At 45.5% G+C, this 20267-nt stretch overlaps 1 protein-coding gene across 9 annotated transcripts in view; it reads left to right on the top strand.

The window, feature by feature from the left end:
- RALGPS1 (Ral GEF with PH domain and SH3 binding motif 1) overlaps nucleotides 1–20267 on the top strand; it is a gene marked incomplete at both ends in the record, with an annotated part of 243661 nt that overhangs the window by 47534 nt on the left and 175860 nt on the right. For all 9 annotated transcript variants that reach the window (XM_079706615.1, XM_079706614.1, XM_079706613.1 and 6 more), the window contains one exon: nucleotides 9458–9541. In XM_079706615.1, coding sequence (XP_079562741.1) covers nucleotides 9458–9541 — 84 coding nt within the window. The remainder of the gene's footprint in view (nucleotides 1–9457; nucleotides 9542–20267) is intronic.

Genomic DNA, 20267 nt, shown 5'->3' with positions numbered 1-20267 from the left:
TCTCCTGTGGGACAGGCCTGTTTCCTGAAGGTTCACATGGTCATGATTTCACATGCTTACTCCATCAGAAGGTACAGAAGTGTCTAGTGGCCACCTGAAAACTATCTGCTATTTATGTTGACACATTTGCGTTGTAGATGTTGACCCTGACAGGTTATGAGTTTATACAAATTTTGTGTATTTGAGTGTTTACTCAACTGTTAAAATTTAATTTTAGAAGGTTTACAATGTGTAATATTATAACATGTCACCTATTAAAATTTGTTTCAAAGTAATCTTTTCATGATATTCAAATAGTACAGAAGAGCTTATGAAGAAAGGCTTTGATCCCTTACTCCAGTCCCCTCCCCAGAGGATTTTTCTTCTGCTGGTTATTTTTGGAACTTTATTTGGTGCGCTGAGACCTCGATTTCATCAGTTTTATATAGTGTCTCTTGACTGTTCACTTCCCATGCTTTTCCTCCCCTTCTCCACTTGCCACCTTTTGTCAGCTGTACTTTTACATTGTCAAGTTAATTAAATTAACATTGTGACATTTTGCAGTTACATCAAGTCCATCAGTTTTCCTTAGGTTGACTCTAAAAGTTGCAAACCAACAAACAGCATTCATTTTTATGGCTATGTAAATGTGTGTCATTCAGTGTCAAGCTAGGTAGTGTGTCAGGGTTGTATTTCATTCTCCAAGGACCCTGGGCCATTCAAGAGAGAATATGCCTCACATCAAGGGCCCACAGATTCCCTTTTCTTTTTTTTTTTTAATGCGGTAGGCGGGCCTCTCACTGTTGTGGCCTCTCCCATTGCGGAGCACAGGCTCCGGACGCGCAGGCTCAGCGGCCATGGCTCACGGGCCCAGCTGCTCTGCGGCATGTGGGATCTTCCCGGACCAGGGCACAAACCCGTGTCCCCTGCATCGGCAGGCAGACTCTCAACCACTGCGCCACCAGGGAAGCCCTCCCTTTTCTTTTAATCCATCAACTGCCTAATGTTGGGGAAAAAATAAAATATTTAAATGTATACAGCTATCAAAATATATAATATTTAAACATTTAAAACATATACTATTTTAAATGTATGTATACTATTTAAATACATATATAACATTTAAACATATACAAGCAGGGCTTCCCTGGTGGCGCAGCGTTTGAGAGTCTGCCTGCCGATGCAGGGGACATGGGTTCGTTGCTCGGTCTGGGAGGATCCCACATGCCGCGGAGTGGCTGGGCCCGTGAGCCATGGCCGCTGAGCCTGTGCGTCCGGAGCCTATGCTCCGCAACAGGAGAGGCCATAACAGTGAGAGGCCCGCGTACTGCAAAAACAAACAAACAAACAAAAATATACAAACAGGAATTTCTTGGTTTTTGTTATTCCTGGAGATTATAATTGCTTTTTTCTATCATCATTTGCTCTCATCATGTCCTCAAACTTTTTCAAGTTTGCTGTTATGTTTTTATTCCTATCATATTTTTAATTGCATTAATTTTTTCCCAGAGACCCTCCTTCAGGCCTCTTTGTCTTAGTCCCATGTGAACTAGTTGTTCTTTAGTTCTTTTGCATGGCTGTTATTGCTGCGCTTCCCTTCACAGTCCTTGATGCTCGGACTATTTTCTTTCCTTTTTTTTTTTTTTTAGTCACACTTATTGAGGTTTAATTTTATCCAGTAAAATTCACCCTTTTAAAAAATTATTTATTTATTTATTTATTTATTTTCGGCTTCATTGGGTCTTCATTTCTGCGTGCGGGCTTTTCTCAGTTGCGTCCGGCGGAGGCTACTCTTCTTTGCTGTGCACAGGCTTCTCACTGCAGTGGCTTCTCCTGTTGCGGAGCACGGGCTCTAGGTGTGCGTGCTTCAGTAGTTGTGGCACACGGGCTCAGTAGTTGTGGCTCGCGGGCTCTAGAGCGCAGGCTCAGTAGCTGTGGCGCACAGGCTTAGTTGCTCCGCCGCATGTGGGATCTTCCCCGACCAGGGCTCGAACCCGTGTCCCCTGCATTGGCAGGCAGATTCTTAACCACTGCGCCACCAGGGAAGTCCAAAATTCATGCTTTTTAGTGAACAGTTTGGTGAGTCTTGATAAATGTATACAGTAGTCCTCCCCTTATCCGAGGGGGATACATTCCAAGACCCCCAGAGGATGCCTGAAACCGCAGATACTGCCAAACCCTTATGTACAGTTGAGCCATGAACAACATGGGGGTCAGGGGCACTGACCTTCCACACAGTCGAAAATCTGAGTATAACTTATAGATGGCCTCCTTATGCATGTTTCCTCCATATCTGAGGTTCTGCATCTGAGGATTCAACCAACTGCCCATCCTGTACTACTGTAGTATTTACTATTGAAAAAAATCTGCATAAAAGTGGACCTGTGCAGTTCAAACTTGTGTTGTTCAAAGGTCAACTGTACTGTTTTTTCCTATACTACATACATACTTATGATAAAGGTTAATTTATAAATTAGGCACAGTAAGAGAATAAAAACAATAGCTAATAATAAAATAGAACAATTATAGCAATATGCTGTAATAAAAGTTAGGTGAATGTGGTCTCTGTCTCTCAAAATAGCTTATTGTACAAATTTAATGCCTTTTTCATCTTAACTAAGCACTTATGCACTGTGGCTATAACTTTTGCAGTTTGAAGGGTGACAGCAAAACTAGCATGACTTTTTAAAAAGATATATTTATTTATTTGGCTGCTCTGGGTCTTAGTTGTGGCATGCAGGATCTCTCAGTTATGGCACATGGGATCTAGTTCCCTGACCAGGGATTGAACCCGGGTCCCCTGCATTGGGGGCATGGAGTCTCAACCACTGGACCACCAGGGGAGTCCCAAAACTAGCATGACTTTCTTTTTTCTCCTTCACAATTTCACGGATAGAAGATTTGTTCTTGCCGCAGATCTTAGCAACCTCAGCATATATTTTTTTCTTTCCTTATTAAGTCGAGAACTTTCGCCTTTTCATTTAAAGGAAGCACTTTACAGCTTCTTTTTGGCATATCCTAAGTCTTTTAAAAATTTTTATTTATTTTTGGCTGCATTGGGTCTTCGTTGCTGCGCGCGCACTTTCTCTAGTTGTAGAGAGCATGGGCTACTCTTTGCTGTGGTGCACGGGCTTCTCATTGTGGTGGCTTCTCTTGTTGCGGAGCACGGGCTCTAGGCACACGGGCTTCAGTAGTTGTGGCGCATGGGCTCTAGAGTGCAGGCTCGGTAGTTGTGGCGCACGGGCTTAGTTGCTCCGTGGCATGTGGGATCTTCCCGGACCAGGGCTGGAACCCGTGTCCCCTGCATTGGCAGGCGGATTCTCAAACCACTGCGCCACCAGGGAAGCCCCTTGGCATATCCTAATTGCTAGCATCACTCCTCTTGTGCTTTGGGGCCATTATTAAGTATAAGGGTTACTTGAACACAAGCACTGTGACACCACCACAATCAATCTAATAACAGCTGGCTACTCGGTGACTGACAGGCAGGATATGCTGGACAAAGGGATGGTTCACCTTCTGAATTGGACAGAGCTGTAGGGCATGAGATCTCATCATGCTTTAGAACGGTGCATGATTTTAAAATGTATGAATTGTTTATTTCTGGAATTTTCCATTTAATATGTTAGGACCTCAGTTGAGTGCAGGTAACTAAAACTGCAGAAAGCGAAACCGTGGATAAGGTAGGCAGGACTACTGTTCTCTCATGGAACAACCGTGATCCAGGGCGAGAACTTGCCTGGCATCTCAGAACTTCCCTGTGCCCCGGCAGCCAGTGATCTGGTTTCTGTCCCTATAGTTTTTACCTATCGCCAAATGTCATAAAAATGGAATCCTATAATATTTTTGTGTCTGGTTCCTTTTACTTAGCATAAAGCTTTTGACATTTATCTTTGCTGATGCCTGTATCAGTAGTTCATTCCTTTTTATTGCTGAGTAGTGTTTGATTATATGGATGGATCACAATTTGTCCCTTCACCGATTGATGGAAATCTGGGTTGTTTCCAGTTTGGGGAAATTGAGAATTTCCATATTGAGAACTGCCATAAACATGCACACAGTTTTTTGTGTGTACAAATGAAATGTTTGCTTTAGTGAGATTGCTGGGTCATTTGGTTAAGTGTATGCTTAACATTAAAAGAAACTGCAAAACTGCTCTCCCAAATGGCTGTACCATTTTGCATTCCCAGCCGTGAGGTATGAGAGCTCTGAAATGCCTTACTCCCTAGTCAGACCCCACTGCCAACCCCCAAACTGGCACTGTCTCCCCCCACTGCCTCAGTGGGTCACCCACTCCCTGGGGTGCTTTTAAAACTTCTTTGACTAGTGTGTGACTGTCCCACCAGTCCTTCTGAAGATTGTTCCAGAGTGTAGGTTGGGAGGGATGGGGAGAAACTTGGAGGTAGAAGGAAGGAAAAAAGGTTGCCGTTGAGCAAGATGGTAATGTGGTGTCATTGGCTGGTGCTGCCTGCTGGTGGTCCCTGAGGTCAGATTTAGTGACCTTTCCTTGACGTGGTGCATCTTCCATGTGGGCATGTTTTAGGAATGTGATTTGGAGAAGATTCCAGTTAGAATTAAACACATGCGTGGAAGGGCCACATGTGGCTGCTTATGGCTCAGTGGCTTAGATCCTGTGGAGGTCTTCAGGGAGGACTTGTCCCACTCCCCAGGTCTCCTCTTCCAGGGCCTTACCTCATTGACCCCAGGCACAGTCCTTTCTCAGGCCACCTCAGGGCATCTGACTCCCAAGACCCTAAGCACAAAGCTGGTGGCCAGAGAAGCTTCCAGAGTGAGCTGAAACCAGTGTTGATTCTTGCTGTCACCTAGGAATGCTTGCAGATGGGGGTATTAAGACAGAGTTGTTTTTATCTTGGTTAGGGATCTTTTCCATGGACAGTTTCTTTGTAATAAACACTCTCCTTTGTCAGATTGAATGTCTAAATGAATCTCATGTCATTAGGTGTTTTTACTTAAGGCAGCTGGTCAGACACCCTTTTGGTTCTAGACGTGCTGATTTTGAGGTGCCTGTGGGTGGCCAAGGGAGGTGTGGCCAGGAGGTGGCTGAATATCCTGGTCTAGAGTCAGGAGAGAAACTTGGGCCGGACATGGGCATGTGGTGGAAGCCATGATGGTGTGTGTGATCTTCCAGGAAGGGATGCAGATGTAGAGAATACGGAAGACGACCCTGGTGGGGCTTGGGGGACATGTGTCAGAAAAGAACGAAGCAACTGGAAAATACACTGTGAATGGGGGGCCCGAGAGGCGTCAAGACAACCAAGAGAACACAGAGCTGAGGGGCAAGGACAGAGAACAGAAAATATGCAGAGGGGTTGCCTCGCCAGAGAAGGAGGTGGCCAGGGAAGCGGATTGAAACAGGGAGAACCGACAACCCTTTCAAGTGGCAGGGGCAGGAGCTAGAGGAGACGGGAGGTCTAGAAAAGATGGCTTTTGTTATTACTATCGTGGTTATTGTTGTCATCACCATTATTATTATTAATGGGAGAGGCTTTTGCACATTAAAATACTAGCAGGGGGGCTTCCCTGGTGGCGCAGTGGTTGAGAGTCTGCCTGCCGATGCAGGGGACGCGGGTTCGTGCCCCGGTCCGGGAAGATCCCACATGCCCTGGAGCGGCTGGACCTGTGAGCCATGGCCGCTGAGCCTGCGCGTCCAGAGCCTGTGCTCTGCAACAGGAGAGGCCACAACAGTGAGAGGCCCGCGTACCGCAAAAAAAAAAAAAAAAAAAAAAAATCCTAGCAGGAAAGAAATTGGAGAGGAAGAGGTTGAAGATACAGGGACCAGAGAGGGCATCAGAGCAAGGCCTCTGAGCAGGGAGGGGGAGGGAGCCAGGAGGAGAGCGGGTCCTGAGGGGACAGGACCTCTCTTCCACTAAAGCCTGAGGACGGGAGAGAAGGCAGGTAAATTTGTTTATTTAGTGGCAGAAAGTTTCTCCCAGGTGAACCCAGGGAACAGCCACATGACGGAGAAAAGGTTCCAGAAGAAGCTGGCAAGGACTGTACAGGCTCTTACTGCCCTTTCACATCTAGTGGACCTCAGCAGGCAGCTCAGAGCCAAGGACAGCCTGGGCGAGATCAGGGCCCCAGCACACCCCAGGGCAGCCACAAGGCTGGCTCTACAGCACGCAGGGCTACCAAGGCCTTACCAGCCTCAGCGCAGCCCCTTGTCTCCCTTCTAGAAGCAGCCCTGTCTCCTCTGGTCAATTTTAACTTAATTACACTCAAATCTGTTCTGTAGCATGGACCTTTTTTAGGTAATAGTGGCTGCAGGAGTGTTGTTCTATTACTTCACATTTTCCAAACCCACTTCACACAGATGGCATCTCATATTCCTATAAGGCCAAACACAGAAGAGGAATACTGCCAAGGAGGCTGGGCTTGGGACTTGTTTTAGTGCAGTTAGAATGGCCTTATTTCTTTTGACATCTTGATAAATCTTTCTGCACTGGATTTGGGAGATTTCAACACTGAGGAATGCTCATGCCATGTTCATTCAACAAATGAATCTGCTGTGAGCCAGGCCTGTGCCCTGCATGTCACCTCCTTTGTCAGGCTTTATCTCTCTTGGTCTCCACCACAATTCTGTGGAGTTAGTCTCAGCATCCCTGTTTTCATCAGCGATGCAACTGATGCCAAGAGAGCGGTCACCCAGGAAATGAGTGACACGGTTGGGATTCGGAGCAAGGAAAGGACCCTTTCCATTTTATCAAGGAACCTCTCAAACATAGTGTTTTACCCTGTTGAAGTTTTAAGTTTAAAGATTTTTTTTTTTGATGTGGACCATTTTTTGGAAAGTCTTTATTGAATTTGTTATAATGTTGCTTCTGTTTTGGTCTTTTGGCCGCGAGGCACGTGAGATCTTAGCTGTATTGATGGGACCCGCACCCCCTGTATTGGAAGGTGAAGTCTTAACCACTGGACCACCAAGGAAATCCCAAAGTTTTAATTTTAAATGTGACATGTATTCCAGTGCAAAAGGGTCCTTAGGGAATTGTCAAACGCCAAGAACTGTACCTACAGTTTTTAAATCAGGGTCTTAGAAATATTCAAATCAAACAAATTTGGGACAGATGTATTAAGTACCTGCTTTGGTTCTTGCCTGAATGACATCAGCAGAATGAAAGAGAAATAATAATTGATTTTGTTAATAATTCAAGACAGCAATGAGAGTGGGTGTGGAAGAAAGAAGGGAGTGTTTGGAGTTAAAGCCGTGTCTGACAGCAGCGTGACCCTGGAAAGAGGAGGGGGGTAATAACATTTATCAAGTGATTGTTACATGCCAGGTGCTCTGTGTGAGCTTTAATCTTACCTGTTCTAATGAGCTTCACGGGTAAATATATTATCAGGCCCATTTAAGGTGAGAAAATTGAGGTTCTGAGAAGATAAACATCACGCAGCTGGTGTGTGGAGGGTGGGCTCTGACCTGACTTGGCCTGTAAGGTCCACACTGCTCCCTTTGAGGATGCCTTCCAAAGTTACTTACGGTGTGGAAATAGACCCAAACTCTGAATTAAATGAACCCTTACACACGTGTACCCTCCCTGCCCCCCACACTTACGGATGTGTATATAACTTCTGCTGTTTATTAAAGAATTCAGGGAAAAACAAAGGGAGCAACTACCAGCCAGAAACTGGGCAACAACCATGTCTCAGTCCTTGAACATCAGTTTTACAACTTCTCTTTTATATCCGATTATAACACATACATTTCCAGGCCAGGGCTGGCTTTGGAATCCGTAGGGGAGAGAGGCTCTTGTCCTCACAGTTACCTTTCTAAAGGGCAGTAATATACATTTGCCGACTGCATATGTTCTAAAGGTGGGGTGGAGTAGGAGTCAATGGAACTGACTTTGTAGGTCAAATATACGCTAGAAAAGAAACTCAGATACACACAACGAGGAGAATCATGGTAAACAGGCAAACTCTACAGCTCAAAGGGATTCACGTCTACTTGTGAAAAGAAGTGGAGCCAGAGCATCATTCAAGGTGATGACTAGGACTCAGCCCTCTTCTTTATTAAAACGGATGTGGTGAGAATTACATGAGATAACAAGTGAGGCTCCCTGTCCAGTACCGACACATGGGGGATTCTTGGTAAATGGTAGCATTAGTTAATATCATTGTCATTACCATGACTTGGGATCTAAATTGTGAGGGTGAGAAGGACTTGGCAGGGTCAAGGATGTCTGCTGTATTTTTTCATGTGGGTGACTGGGAGGACAATGGTGCCATTTATAGAAGTGAGGCCTCCAGGAAGAGGAGCTGTGTTTCTTAGCTCCTGGTTGGTTCCCAAGCGTTCTCAAGTCCAGGTCATTCACCTTGAATCCGGAGCTGCCCATTGCCTGCCGCCGGCTTCCCATAGGCGCCTGCAGGTGACTTCAGTTGGGTCCTGAGATGCATTTGAAGGGCACGGCACTTCAGGCCTAACTGCTCAGTTTATCTTTGGCCATTCCCACAGTACCCCCTGACTTCCTGGTAGACCCCTGATCTGCGTCTATTCCGGCTGGTAGGCGGCCGACCCTCACTAAAGCCCTTATAAAAGTTCCAGGTGTGGGGCAAAACATAATGTCATTAATAATACAGAGGCTGGATATGAGTTAGAAGGAAGCCTTGTAACTGAGGGGTAGAGAACTTTCCTGCACTCTCTCTGCCAGGGGTCGCCAAGGCACAGGCTGGCAAAGCTGGGCATTTAGTTAATGGCTTTTCCTTCATCCTTTTATCTACTTCCCCCAGGTAATCCCATTAGATTGCTCCCATTACCTCCCTTGGAGAGGAACCATCCTCACTGTTAGGTACCATTTAGGTCATTTGACTCTTCACATTATACGGCTACATCTGCTAGAAAAGAAGAGACTAGGCTCTGGAAGAAGATAGTAAGGCGACCTGTCCTTCTGCCCCCTGTTGTGTATATGAGAGATGGGAGGGGCAACTTCAGGAAAGAATCTGAGGTCATCCCAGAAGCTTCTCTGATCCCAGTGGGCTTGGCCCAGGACGTGCCCTGGTTCCAGGGATGGACGGTGTCACTTGGTCAATGAAATCTGAGCATCGTCAGCCAGATTTCGATTTTAAGTTAGCCCTGGGGTATGAATCCTGCTCAATATAACATTATACCCTCTCTCAGACAATTTGCATTAAGAAAGGGCTTCTGGTCCCAAGGAGCTGGCAGAGTGGCAGTGGCGGGGTTGAGAATAATGTGGCACAGAAGCCCTGGGAGATGTGGCCGGGGTAATGGAGAAAAGTATCCTGCTTCTCACCCTCACCTCTGGGGGTCCCAGGATACACCTCCACCTATAGACCCAGCCCTCTTCTCCAGAGGAGGAGGAGAATCTCTCCCACCCGGGGAGGACATAGATGGCCAGTGCTTCAGTCCTTCCCCATCTCTGTGTCCACATTCCAGTTAGATGCCCTGCTGTGTTTGCATCCCCATTGGAATCACTGTTGAAATTGACTTTGTGCTTCCCAGGAACTAGCCAGCTGTGGATGGAGTAAGAAGGAGAAACATAGTCTCGCTCCCAACGTCGTGGCCTTTACCCGGAGGTTTAACCAGGTAAGAACGCCGCTTGCATGTGCCTGTGCAGATAGCGCGCTGTTGTCCCCCATGGGCTGGGAGCCCCTCCAGGCTTCAGTCTCAGGCACCTGGCCCCAGGTCCAAACCCCTCTTCCTAAGCCCCACCTTCATCTGTGCTTTTTCACACAGCGGGTGGAATTGAACACATCTTTTCTGTGTTTAAATCATTTCGGTGGCTTCCAATTCCACTTAAGCTAAGGTTCAGGCACCTTCATGTGCCCTACGAGGTCCTGCATGGTGTGTCTGGCTTCTGTCCACCTCTCCAGACTCATCTCTTGACTGTCCCCCTACTCTGTGGGCTTCGGCCATCCTGGCCTCCCACCTCTTCCCTGCTGCATCACATCTTGGTCTCATCAGGCCCCCATTCGTGCTGTCCTCCCTCTTCAGCTCCCAACCAGATCTCAGTGGGAATATCACTCTCTCTAGGAGCCTCCCATGAATCTCAGCCTGTAAAAGGTCTCCCCGTCATATGTCCCCTCAGTGCACCTGTACTTCTCCATGTGGTCCTTTCCCCATCTGTCCTCATTCTGTGTAACTCTTTAGTCTCCATCTTCCTTGGCCATCTCTGGGCTCCATGAGGGCAGGAACCATGTCTATCTTGTTCATCACTGTGTCCCCCACCACCTTGCCCTATGTCAGGCATATAATAGACCTTCAGTAAATATATGTAGAATGAATGAATGAGGCACCCAGGAAACACTTCTTGAATTGAATTTCTTTGAATTTCTGATGGCCTGGTCACTGGCCGCACGCATGCTACTACAAACCGACTTGGTCCAATCAGAACCTTTGCTCCAGGTAGGAAGCTCTGCATCCCCACCTAAAGGAATGACATCAGGGACTTGGACCAGCTAAGTGGGGTAGGCTTCTGACTGCTCAGATAGACCTGCCAGGACATGATCTTCAGTAGAAAGTACCCTGCAAGACCCCTTTGAATAAACCAAAGCTCCAAATGGGGCTGTTGACAGCTTTTCCTCTTTCTTCTTGCCTTTCTGGTTTCAGATGAGGACAGTGGCCTCGAGGTTGCACAGTGTACGTGACTGGGGCTCTGGGTGTTGGGCCTGGGTTCCCTTTGGGCCTTCTCTCCAGCTGGGCCGTCCCGCTGGGAAATGCCGGGTCCTACACATTGCCGTTACTCAGCTCTCTCCAGGCTTCTCCAGCCCTGGCTGGTTACCGCTCCAAGCATAGTGGGAGCCTCAGAGAGGCGCCAGCTTGTGTTCTGATGATCAAGGCCAGAGTTCACATTATTGTTGTTTTCTGAGATACAGCAGGAACTAAGGAAGGCCTAGCCACATCTGTGGTAGGGACTGTACACCCTTTGTTTTGAACAGAGAAATACTGAAGCCTTTTTTTTTTTCTTCTTTATTTTCAAAATCTTTTCCTTTTCAACTGAGCTTAGTCTTTTAAAAAAAACCAGATGTGTACACAGTATCAGGGGATTCATAGTTTCCTTAGCAAAACTATTTGGCTGGGAGCCAGCTGAGTCCCACCTCTGATCAGCTACAGAACTCCCGGAGGAGGGCCACTGGCGGCTCTGATGTAATCTGCTCTGCACGTGGAGGCCAGGTCAGTTTGGCAAAGGGCAGTGCAGCTTGTTCTGCGAACAATTGTATTGTGTCCAGCTCAGACCAAGTGGGTGAAATGAGCCAGAAGTAAAGCTGCATTTTCCCAAATAGAATGCTCTGAGAAATGGTCTCCCTGCTGGCCTGTGAGCCACTTAGAGAGCAGTTCCTGGACACAGCCCTGGTAGCTCTGGCTTGAAAACTGGCCAGCGGCCAGTCCATCAGCCGCTGGGGCTGCTTTCTCTGAGATGAACTGATTGGCGTCTCTTCCTGGCAGACTTTCATGTGTGACAACAAAGCTGCTCATCAGACTCCAGATAAAGGCAAGCAGGTCACTTACCTTTCTGAGCCTGTTTTCCTTATCTGTGAATGAGAATAATAATAGTACTCACTTTGCACAGTTGTTATGAAAATTAAATGAAATGATATAGGTAGAGCTCTTAGCGCTGTGTCTGTATGTAGTAGGCATCCAAACATTTTTTCGGGAAAAAAGGGAAGATTAGCTGATTGGAAGGAGGTTGCAAGGGAATCTGAGGCTCCCTGTGGCCAAACCAAAAATCCAGCAGCCAGTGTTCTGGTCGGCCTCTGAGGACGTGCCTGCTTCTCCATGTGACCTGAGTCCCTTGGGATTTGTTTATAGAGTGGCTGAGATGGAAGAGCTTGGCCAAGTTCCCTAAGGGTCTGTTATGGGCCAGGCTTGTGTCTTGGCCCCAGGGAGTTCACCATAAAGCCAGAAGTTCTCAGTCTTTTTCTGATCACGGGTTCTTTTGAGAATCTGACAATATCACATATGAACCTGCCCTCAGCTAAATACATAGATGTATACATTTGCATTTAATTTGAGTGGGTTTGCTGCCTCCCCTGCCCACTGCCCCCCAAAGTCTGTACATGAACACTTTAGAGGTCTGTGGACAGCAGGCTGAGGAGCTGTAGTCGCATGGAATCAAACAGGCCTAAGTTTCCACCTTAGCTCTACAGCTTGTTGCCTGTATGATCTTGGGTTGTCTTTCAGCCTCTGACCTTCCTCATTTATAAAATAGGAAGAATCATTTCAAGTGATTTTTGAAGATTAAATAAGAATCATGGATATAAAGGGTTTAGCTCAGCACTTGACATATAGTAAACAAGTAATATTAGCCTTAAAAAGGATGGTAGTGTAGTGGGAGCTACAAGCTGAAAGGAAGGTTAGCCTTGGGCCTAAGTGCTGGCGGTGGGGTTGAGATTGTGTCCTGAAGATGAAGAATTAGGAAGAGATGGAGAGGGAATTCGGATAACTTGGTTCCAGTCCAGGCTCTGCTGCTAACCTGTTCTGAGGCCTTAGGCAAGTCCAAGTCGAGGTCTCAGGACCCTTATGTATTAGCAGAGATTGGACCGGGCAAAGGTTCCCAACACTTTGCCCTGGAGGACTGCTTTAACTTTTCTCATGGACTCAGACTGAAACCCCAGCTCAAACTCACCTTACTGGCTTATGTAACAATGTCCAGGGAGAAACTAGGCTTCACGTATTGCTAGGGGCCTTGGATGTTGCTGCTCTCTCCACCTGGAGGTCCCTGGAGACGTTTAGGGAGGTGTTTTCTCTGTGCTGGCTCCCCTCAGGCAGCCTCCTCCTCTGTGGTTCCAAGATGGCTGCCAGCAGCTCACTGTGAGGGCAACCCCTGCAGAAAAGACCTTCCTCCTCTTCAGTAGCTCCATTTGATGTCCTGGAACAGAGACTCTGGGGTTGATGGCCCTGGCTTGGGTCCCATCCTGCGCTTCGTGATCTCATCACCCTGACCAGGAAACAGGAGACTCTGGCTGGCCGGGTCTCAGAAACAGGCCTTCCCGTGGAGGTAGGGTAGGGGGCCAAGGCCGCAGGGGATTGGAGGACTGGCAGTTCCTCAGGGAAAGTTGGTGCTTGGACAGGAAGAGGCTGAGGGATGGCCAGAACTGCCCGCAGACCCTCTTCCCTCTTGCACTCTTCCATCCAGCTCTGAGCTTTCTCCCCTGATCAATCTGCTGATACCCCATCCATGCATCATTAGCCTAGTCACTGAATATTCCTGATCCCTCTTGGCTTTAATCAAGACTATTTAAAAAACAGTTATTGAGCACTTAGGCTCAACTTACTGAGTTAGATACTGTGCTAAGCATTTAACCTGCATCATCTAACTCTGTTTTCACAAAACCCAATGAGGCCGATATTTTACACCCATTTTATGGATGAGGAAGCTGAGGTTCTGGAAAGTGAAGTAACTTGCTCAAAGCCACATAGCTGGTGAGTTTCTTTACTGAGGGGCCTCCCCATTTTTCTGAACATGACTCCAGTAGAACCCCCTGTTCTTCCAGACTTCATTTATCACAGGGCTGGGAGGCAGTGTTAGCATTTTCCCTTCCAAATGCTACCTCCAAACAGTTATTCTTTCCTCATTGTATAAACCCTCTTTCATTTGAGGCTCATTACTTCTGGCTATATTCATTTATTTATTTAATAGACATTGACTGAACATGTACCGGGCTCTGTGCTAGGTTCAGGGGGTCAGCAGTAAACTAGATGTAGCCCTTGCCATCATTAGCTCATAGTCTGGTGGGGGAGACAGACGTGATGGAGGGGATTACAGTCCAGGGGAATCAGTGCCAGGGTGGGAAAACCAGAGGAGAGGTGTGGGCCTAGGAAGGGAGGCCAGGAGACTGGGTTGGAGTCCGTCCCATTAATCTAGGCAAACGACAGAGATGTAAAGTGGCCGGGCTCAAGAGAATATTAAGAGACCGAACGATAGCACTGGGTGATTGATCGGATTTGGAGGGAGATGACAGGGAGGCGCAAAGGAGGCCCCGTTTTGGTCCTTGGCAGCACCACTCTTTGAGGTGGTGAGTGCAGAGGAGGAGGAGCAGTTGTGAGAGAGGAGATGACAGAGAGGAGAGAGGTTTGGACGTGTGAGCTCAACCATGCAGCAGGTAGTTGGATATTTGCGTCTGGGAGTCAGGGGAAAGATCCAGCTTGAAGATGCAGATATTGGAGTCACCTGCATTCGAAGCCACAGGAGTAGATGAGATTACCCAGGGGGCAACAGAGGCCCACGTGAGAGCCTCAGGGCTTATGGGAAGGGGCTGAGAAAGAGCAGCCTGGGCACGAGAAGAACACCCAGAAAGGCTGGCGTCTTGGAAATCACTGTCTCAAGGATAACGGGATGCTACAGAATGGGTCATTTAAAAGGACTAAAAAAAGAGTCTTTTATGTTTAGCAGCACGGAGGTGCTAGGCTCAGCAGGAGCTGTTTTGCGGGGATGTGAAATGGAAGCTGGGCTGTAGCAGCTTGAGCGGTAGAGGAAGTGGAGAGAGCAGGTGTAGGCGATGCTTGAACAGTGGCTCTAAGGAGAAAGATGAGAAGAAGGGGGTGGCTGGAGGGGTGGAAGACGTTCAGGGAGGTGTTAATGTTCCTCTTTTCTTTTCAGCAGAAAGAGCCTTGGGGGTGTACATATTTTGAATGGAAAGAGCCAGTAGACCGGGAAAAATTAAAGATGAGGAGAGGGAGGGAATACATAATGAAGTGAAGTCCCCGCGAAGGTGGGAGAGGCCGAGGCCTGGGACCTCTTCATCGTAAAAGGCGAGTCTGCAGAAAGGAAAGATACAGACACAGGTCTGCTTGTAGGTGTGCAAGAGGTTCACAGCTCCTCTTTCCTCAGTGAAATAGGAGGTGAAGGAGGGGAAGCAGGAGGAAAGCTTGAGGGGTTTGGGGGGAGCTTGAAAAAGCCACTCCAGGGGAAAGAGAAGGTTGACTATGGAAATATAGAAAGACTTGTGGGCAGAGCCGATGATGGAAATAGAGGTTGTGGCTTTTAAAGTAGCCCCAGGGCATGAGGGTAGCTGGTTTTCTCTAGTTGCACTTTGCAGCCTAAAGAGAGGGGCACAGGAGGGCAAGCGGTTGGATCCATCCATGATGAGCAAAGCAGATTTTTTGAAGGACCATGGGGCAAGGGACCTAAAAGTACTGGCTAAGAAGGGGCTGAAGTGACAAATGATAGGGGATCCGTCTGCTCAAGAGGAAAAGGGCCACCAAGGACTCCAAGGCGTGGCGAGAGGGAAGGATGAGCACAGCAGTGGGGCTGGGGTCAAGGAGCAGGTGAGGATTAGAAGGTTAAAGGTTGTGGCCCGAGACTGGAACTTCAGGTTTCTGATGCAGGGCAGTCCTGGGTAATTTGGAGAAGGGGGTGACTGGAGTGATAGGTGGGTAACAGTTGCTGAAGTGACCGTGGTCGTTCACAGTGATGTTGATGTTACCCAAGGAATAAGGCAGGGTTTGCTATGGAGAGGAAGGCAGTGGTCCAGATTCTGATCTGCTTGCTATCTCTAAAGTTTTACCTTTCCAGAATGTAAAAAAAAAAAAAAAAAAGGGACTCATATATATGTAGCCTTTTCTGACTGTCTTTTCACTTAGCCATATGCATTTAAGATTCATCCATGTCTTTATATGGCTTGATGGCTTTTTTATGAGTACTGCTCATTGTATGGATTTACTAGTCTATCCATTCACCTTCTGAAGGACTTACAGTTTTTGATGATTATGAGTAAAACTTCTATAAACATATGCATGCTGTTTTTTTTTGGTGTGGACATAAGACTTCAAATAAACTGGGTAAATATCTAGGAGTACAGTTGCTGGATCGTGTCTACCATTTTGCATTCCCACCAGCAAAGAGTGAAAGTTTGTGTTGCTTCAGGAAGAAATAAAACTGTCTTTATTCACAGATGACATGATGGTCTATACAGAAAATCTCAAAGAAATCTATTTTTAAAACTCCCGGAACTAATAAGGGAGTATAGCAAGGATGCAGGGCACAAGATCAATATATGAAAGCTTTCCTATATATCAGCAATGAAGAACTGGAACTTGAAATTTAAAAAAAAAACACCATTTACAGTAGCACACACATAATCAAGAAATACTTAGGTATAAGTCTAACAAAGTATGTACAGGTTTTATATGTGGAAAACTATAAAACACTGATGAAAGAAATCAAAGTAGATTGAAATAGAGAGGTATTCCATCTTCATGTATTAGAAGACTCATTATTAAATGTCAGTTCTTCCCAGCTTGATCTATAGATTCAATTCAATCCTAATTGAAATCCCAGCAAGCTATTTTATAAATATCAACAAACTGATTCTAAAGTTTATATGGAAAGGCTAAAGATGTAGAATAACCAGCACAATACTGAAAAAGAATGAAGTTGGAGGACTCACTCTACCTGATTTCAAGACTGATTGTAAAGCTATCAAGACAGCTTGGTATTGGCAAAAGAATAGATGTCTAGGATTATAAAACAGACTAGAGAGCCCAGAAATAGACCCAGACAAATATAGTCAACTGACCTTTGACAAATACATGAGGGCATTCAGTGGAGAAAGAGTAATTTCTTCAACAAATGGTGCTGGAACCATTGGAACTGTTTTTGTGTATGTGAAAAAATGAACCTAGACACAAGAGTTTAGGCCTTTCATAAAAATTAACTCAGGGCTTCCCTGGTGGTGCAGTGGTTGAGAGTCCACCTACCGATGCAGGGGACGTGGGTTCGTGCCCTGGTCCGGGAAGATCCCACATGCCGCGGAGCGGCTGGGCCGCTGAGCCTGCGCGTCCAGAGCCTGTGCCCCACAACGGGAGAGGCCACAACAGTGAGAGGCCCGCGTACCGCAAAAAAAAAAATTAACTCAAAATTGATCATAGACCTAAATGTAAAAGACAAAACTATAAAACTTTTAAAAGAAAACATAGAAGAAAACCCTACATGACCTTTGGTGATGAGTTATTAGATATAATAACACCAAAGCACAATCCATGAAAGAAAAAATTGGTAAGTTGGACTTCATTAAAATTAAAATCTTCTATTCTGCAAAAGACATTTTTAAGAGAATTAAAAGACAGCACAGACTGGGAAAAATATTTGTAAAACACATATCTGATAAAAGACTTGAATCCAAAGTATATTCTTAATACTTAACAATAAGAAAACAACCCAATTAGGGACTTCCCTGGCGGTCCAGTGGTTATGACTTCGCCTTCCAATGCAGGGGGTACAGATTTGATCCCTGGTCTGGGAGCTAAGATCCCACATGCCTCGTGGCCAAAAAAACCAAAACGTAAAACGGAAGCAATATTGTAACAAATTCAATAAAGACCTTAAAAATGGTCCACATCAAAAAAAAATCTTAAAAAAAAGAAAAAAGAAAACAACCCAATTAAAAAACAGGCCAGGGACTTCCCTGGTGGTGCAGTGGTTAAGAATCCACCTGCCAATGCAGGGGACACGGGTTCGATCCCTGGTCCAGGAAGATCCCATATGCTGCGGAGCAACTAAGCCCACGTGCCACAATTACTGAGCGTGTGCTCTAGAGTCCGCGAGCCACAACTACTGAGCCCAAACGCCGCAACTACTGAGCCGACACACTGCAACTACTGAAGCCCGCGTGCCTAGAGCCTGTGCTCTACAATAAGAGAAGCCACCCCAATGAGAAGCCCGCGCACTGCAATTAAGTGAAGCCTGCTTGCTGCAACTAGAGAAAGCCTGCGCACAGCAACAAAGACCCAACGCAACCAAAAAAAAACAAAAAAACAAAAAAAACCAGGCCAAATATCTGAATAAGTACTTTACCAAAAAGATGTAACCAAGGGCAAATAAACGTGAAAAGATGCTCAGCATTATTTGCCATCGGGGAAATGCAAACACTACGCACCTATTAGAATGGCTAAAAAAAACCCCAAAACAAACAAACAAAAAACTTCACCAAACCTGACAGTACCAATTGTTGGCAAGTAATTGGAGCAACACAAACTCTGATTTGTTGCTGGTGGGAATGAAAAATGGTACGATCCAGCAATTGAACTCCTCAATATTTATCCAGTTTATTTGAAATCTTACATCTACACACATACACATATTCACACACACACAGAGATACACAAATAGCACACAAATATTTATAGCAGCTTTATTTATAATAGTCAAATACTGAAAGTAACTAGGATGTCCTTCAATAGGTGAAAGGATAGGCAAACTGGTAAATTCATACAATGGAATAGTATTCATCCGAAAAAAAAAAAATAAGCCATCAAGCCATATAAAGACATGGATGAATCTTAAATACATATTGCTAAGTGAAAGAAGCCAGTCTGAAAAGGCAACCTAAGTGTGATTACCTCCCCCATTTTTTTTTTGACGTTCTGGAAAATGCTGGAAAAAAGTTCTGGAAAGGTAAAATTATAGAGATGGTAAACAGATGAGTGGCTGCCAGAGGTGTGAGAAGGGCAGAGCTTTGAGTAGGTGAAGAACAGGGGATTTTTCAGGGTGGTGAAACTATGCCGTATGATACTATAACGTTGGATACGTGCCACTGTGCATTTGTGAAAACCCATAGAACTTTACAGCTTAGTGCTAAATATGCACATTTTAATCACTGTGGAGATTAAGGGGTCCTAGGATGGAATGTAGAACAGAACAAGCGAACCTAACTGGATTATAAATGTATGAAACAACCTCCCTGAGAAGAGTGAGGGGAAAAGGTGCTGGCCTAAGTAACTTTGGAAATGAGGGAGCCTGAAAGATTAAAGACAAAAGGAACTGTATATAAGCACTGTATTCTGATCAAGTTATTTCCCAAGGGCGGATGGGTAACAATTCTGGAGCCATTATGCATGAACACTGGAATTGAACAATTAAGGAAATGGGTGGCAGATGGTGGGACCCAGGTTTCTCCCACCTGTTGGAGTGGGAAGTTGTAGACAAGCAAGAGGAGGCTAGAATGATCCATATGGTAATGGATTGGCGGTGGAGACATTAGTAGTAAGTCATATTTAGCTTAATATTGATACAGATGGTTACATATAGAAATATTTATAGGTATGTATATACACAAGAGTTAGGGTACACACACACACAACATTTCCTTGCTCTGCATCTGAGAGGACCTAGAAACAGTGATACCTAAGTAGCACAAGCACACGTAGCTCCCAGATCTTGGTTTCTAATACCATTATCTAATAAAAGGAACCAGGGAGCACTTCCCTGCTGGTCCAGTGGGTAAGACTCTGTGCTCCCAATGCAGGGGGCCCGGGTTCGATCCCTGGTTGGATGCCTGGTCGGGGAACTAGATCCCACATGCATGCCACAGCTAGGAAGTCTGCATGCTGCAACGAAGATCCTGCATGCTGCAACTAAGACCCAGCCAGCGCAGCCAAAATAAATAAGTAAATAAATAAATAAAATATTTTTTAAAAAAGGAACCAAGGCTCCTTGGAGAAATGGCTGGTTTCGGACTGGGACAAGAAATGTACAGGATGAGGTGGTAGCATCTTGTAGTTCCAGAAAGTAAGGAGGTGCTCAAACAAACCAACCAAACAATGCTGGGGGCATGTCGAAGCCAGCTCTCCATGGCCAAAGCTGGAACAATTTGAGTAAGGAAATAAATAACATAGTATTGGATCAAAACCTCAAAGTATAAAATAAATATCCATGAGTCCATTCTGATGTAAACAAATGATGGAATAAATAAATGGGGGAGACTAGACAAACCTCCTATGCAGAAGAATTCCAAATAATCTATGTAGATATTTTGCCCTCAAGAAGGTGGAGCACAACTGCCTCCTTCCTTCCATAGTGACTTCCTTCCAGAGTTTGAGGTGATAGTATTATTTATGCAACCAGTTCCCTATTGATGGGCATATTCTTTTGCTTTATAAACAGTGCTTCAGTGAACCCTTGTATGTATATCACTGTAGATTTCTGTATTTTTGTAAGATAAATATTCCAGGGAGAATATAACTTTTAACAGCTTGAAAGATATATTCAAGTGGTTCTTCAAAATGGTCCTGTGAATTTATACCCCTGCAAACAGTGTATGAGTATCAGTTTCTCCACACTCTTGGCACACTGTATGACTCACAAAGGGATAATGTATTCTCTTTAAAATAAACACCTTTTACTAATCAAGAGTCAGAGGACAGGTGTCCCAACGGAAAGGTGGATGAAGGACCTGAACATGTAATTCACAGGCAAATAATACAAATGGCCTATAAATATTTGCAACAAAAAACTGAAAAAAAACGTGCAAAAAAATGTTAACTGAGGAGTCATGAAAGAAATGTAAAATAGAAACAGTGAGACATTAGTTTG

Source organism: Hyperoodon ampullatus (genome assembly GCF_949752795.1).
Source record: "Hyperoodon ampullatus genome assembly, chromosome: 6".
NCBI lineage: Eukaryota > Metazoa > Chordata > Mammalia > Artiodactyla > Ziphiidae > Hyperoodon > Hyperoodon ampullatus.
The sequence above is the reverse complement of the archived record's forward strand: the minus strand, read 5'-3'. Positions and strand labels throughout refer to the sequence as shown.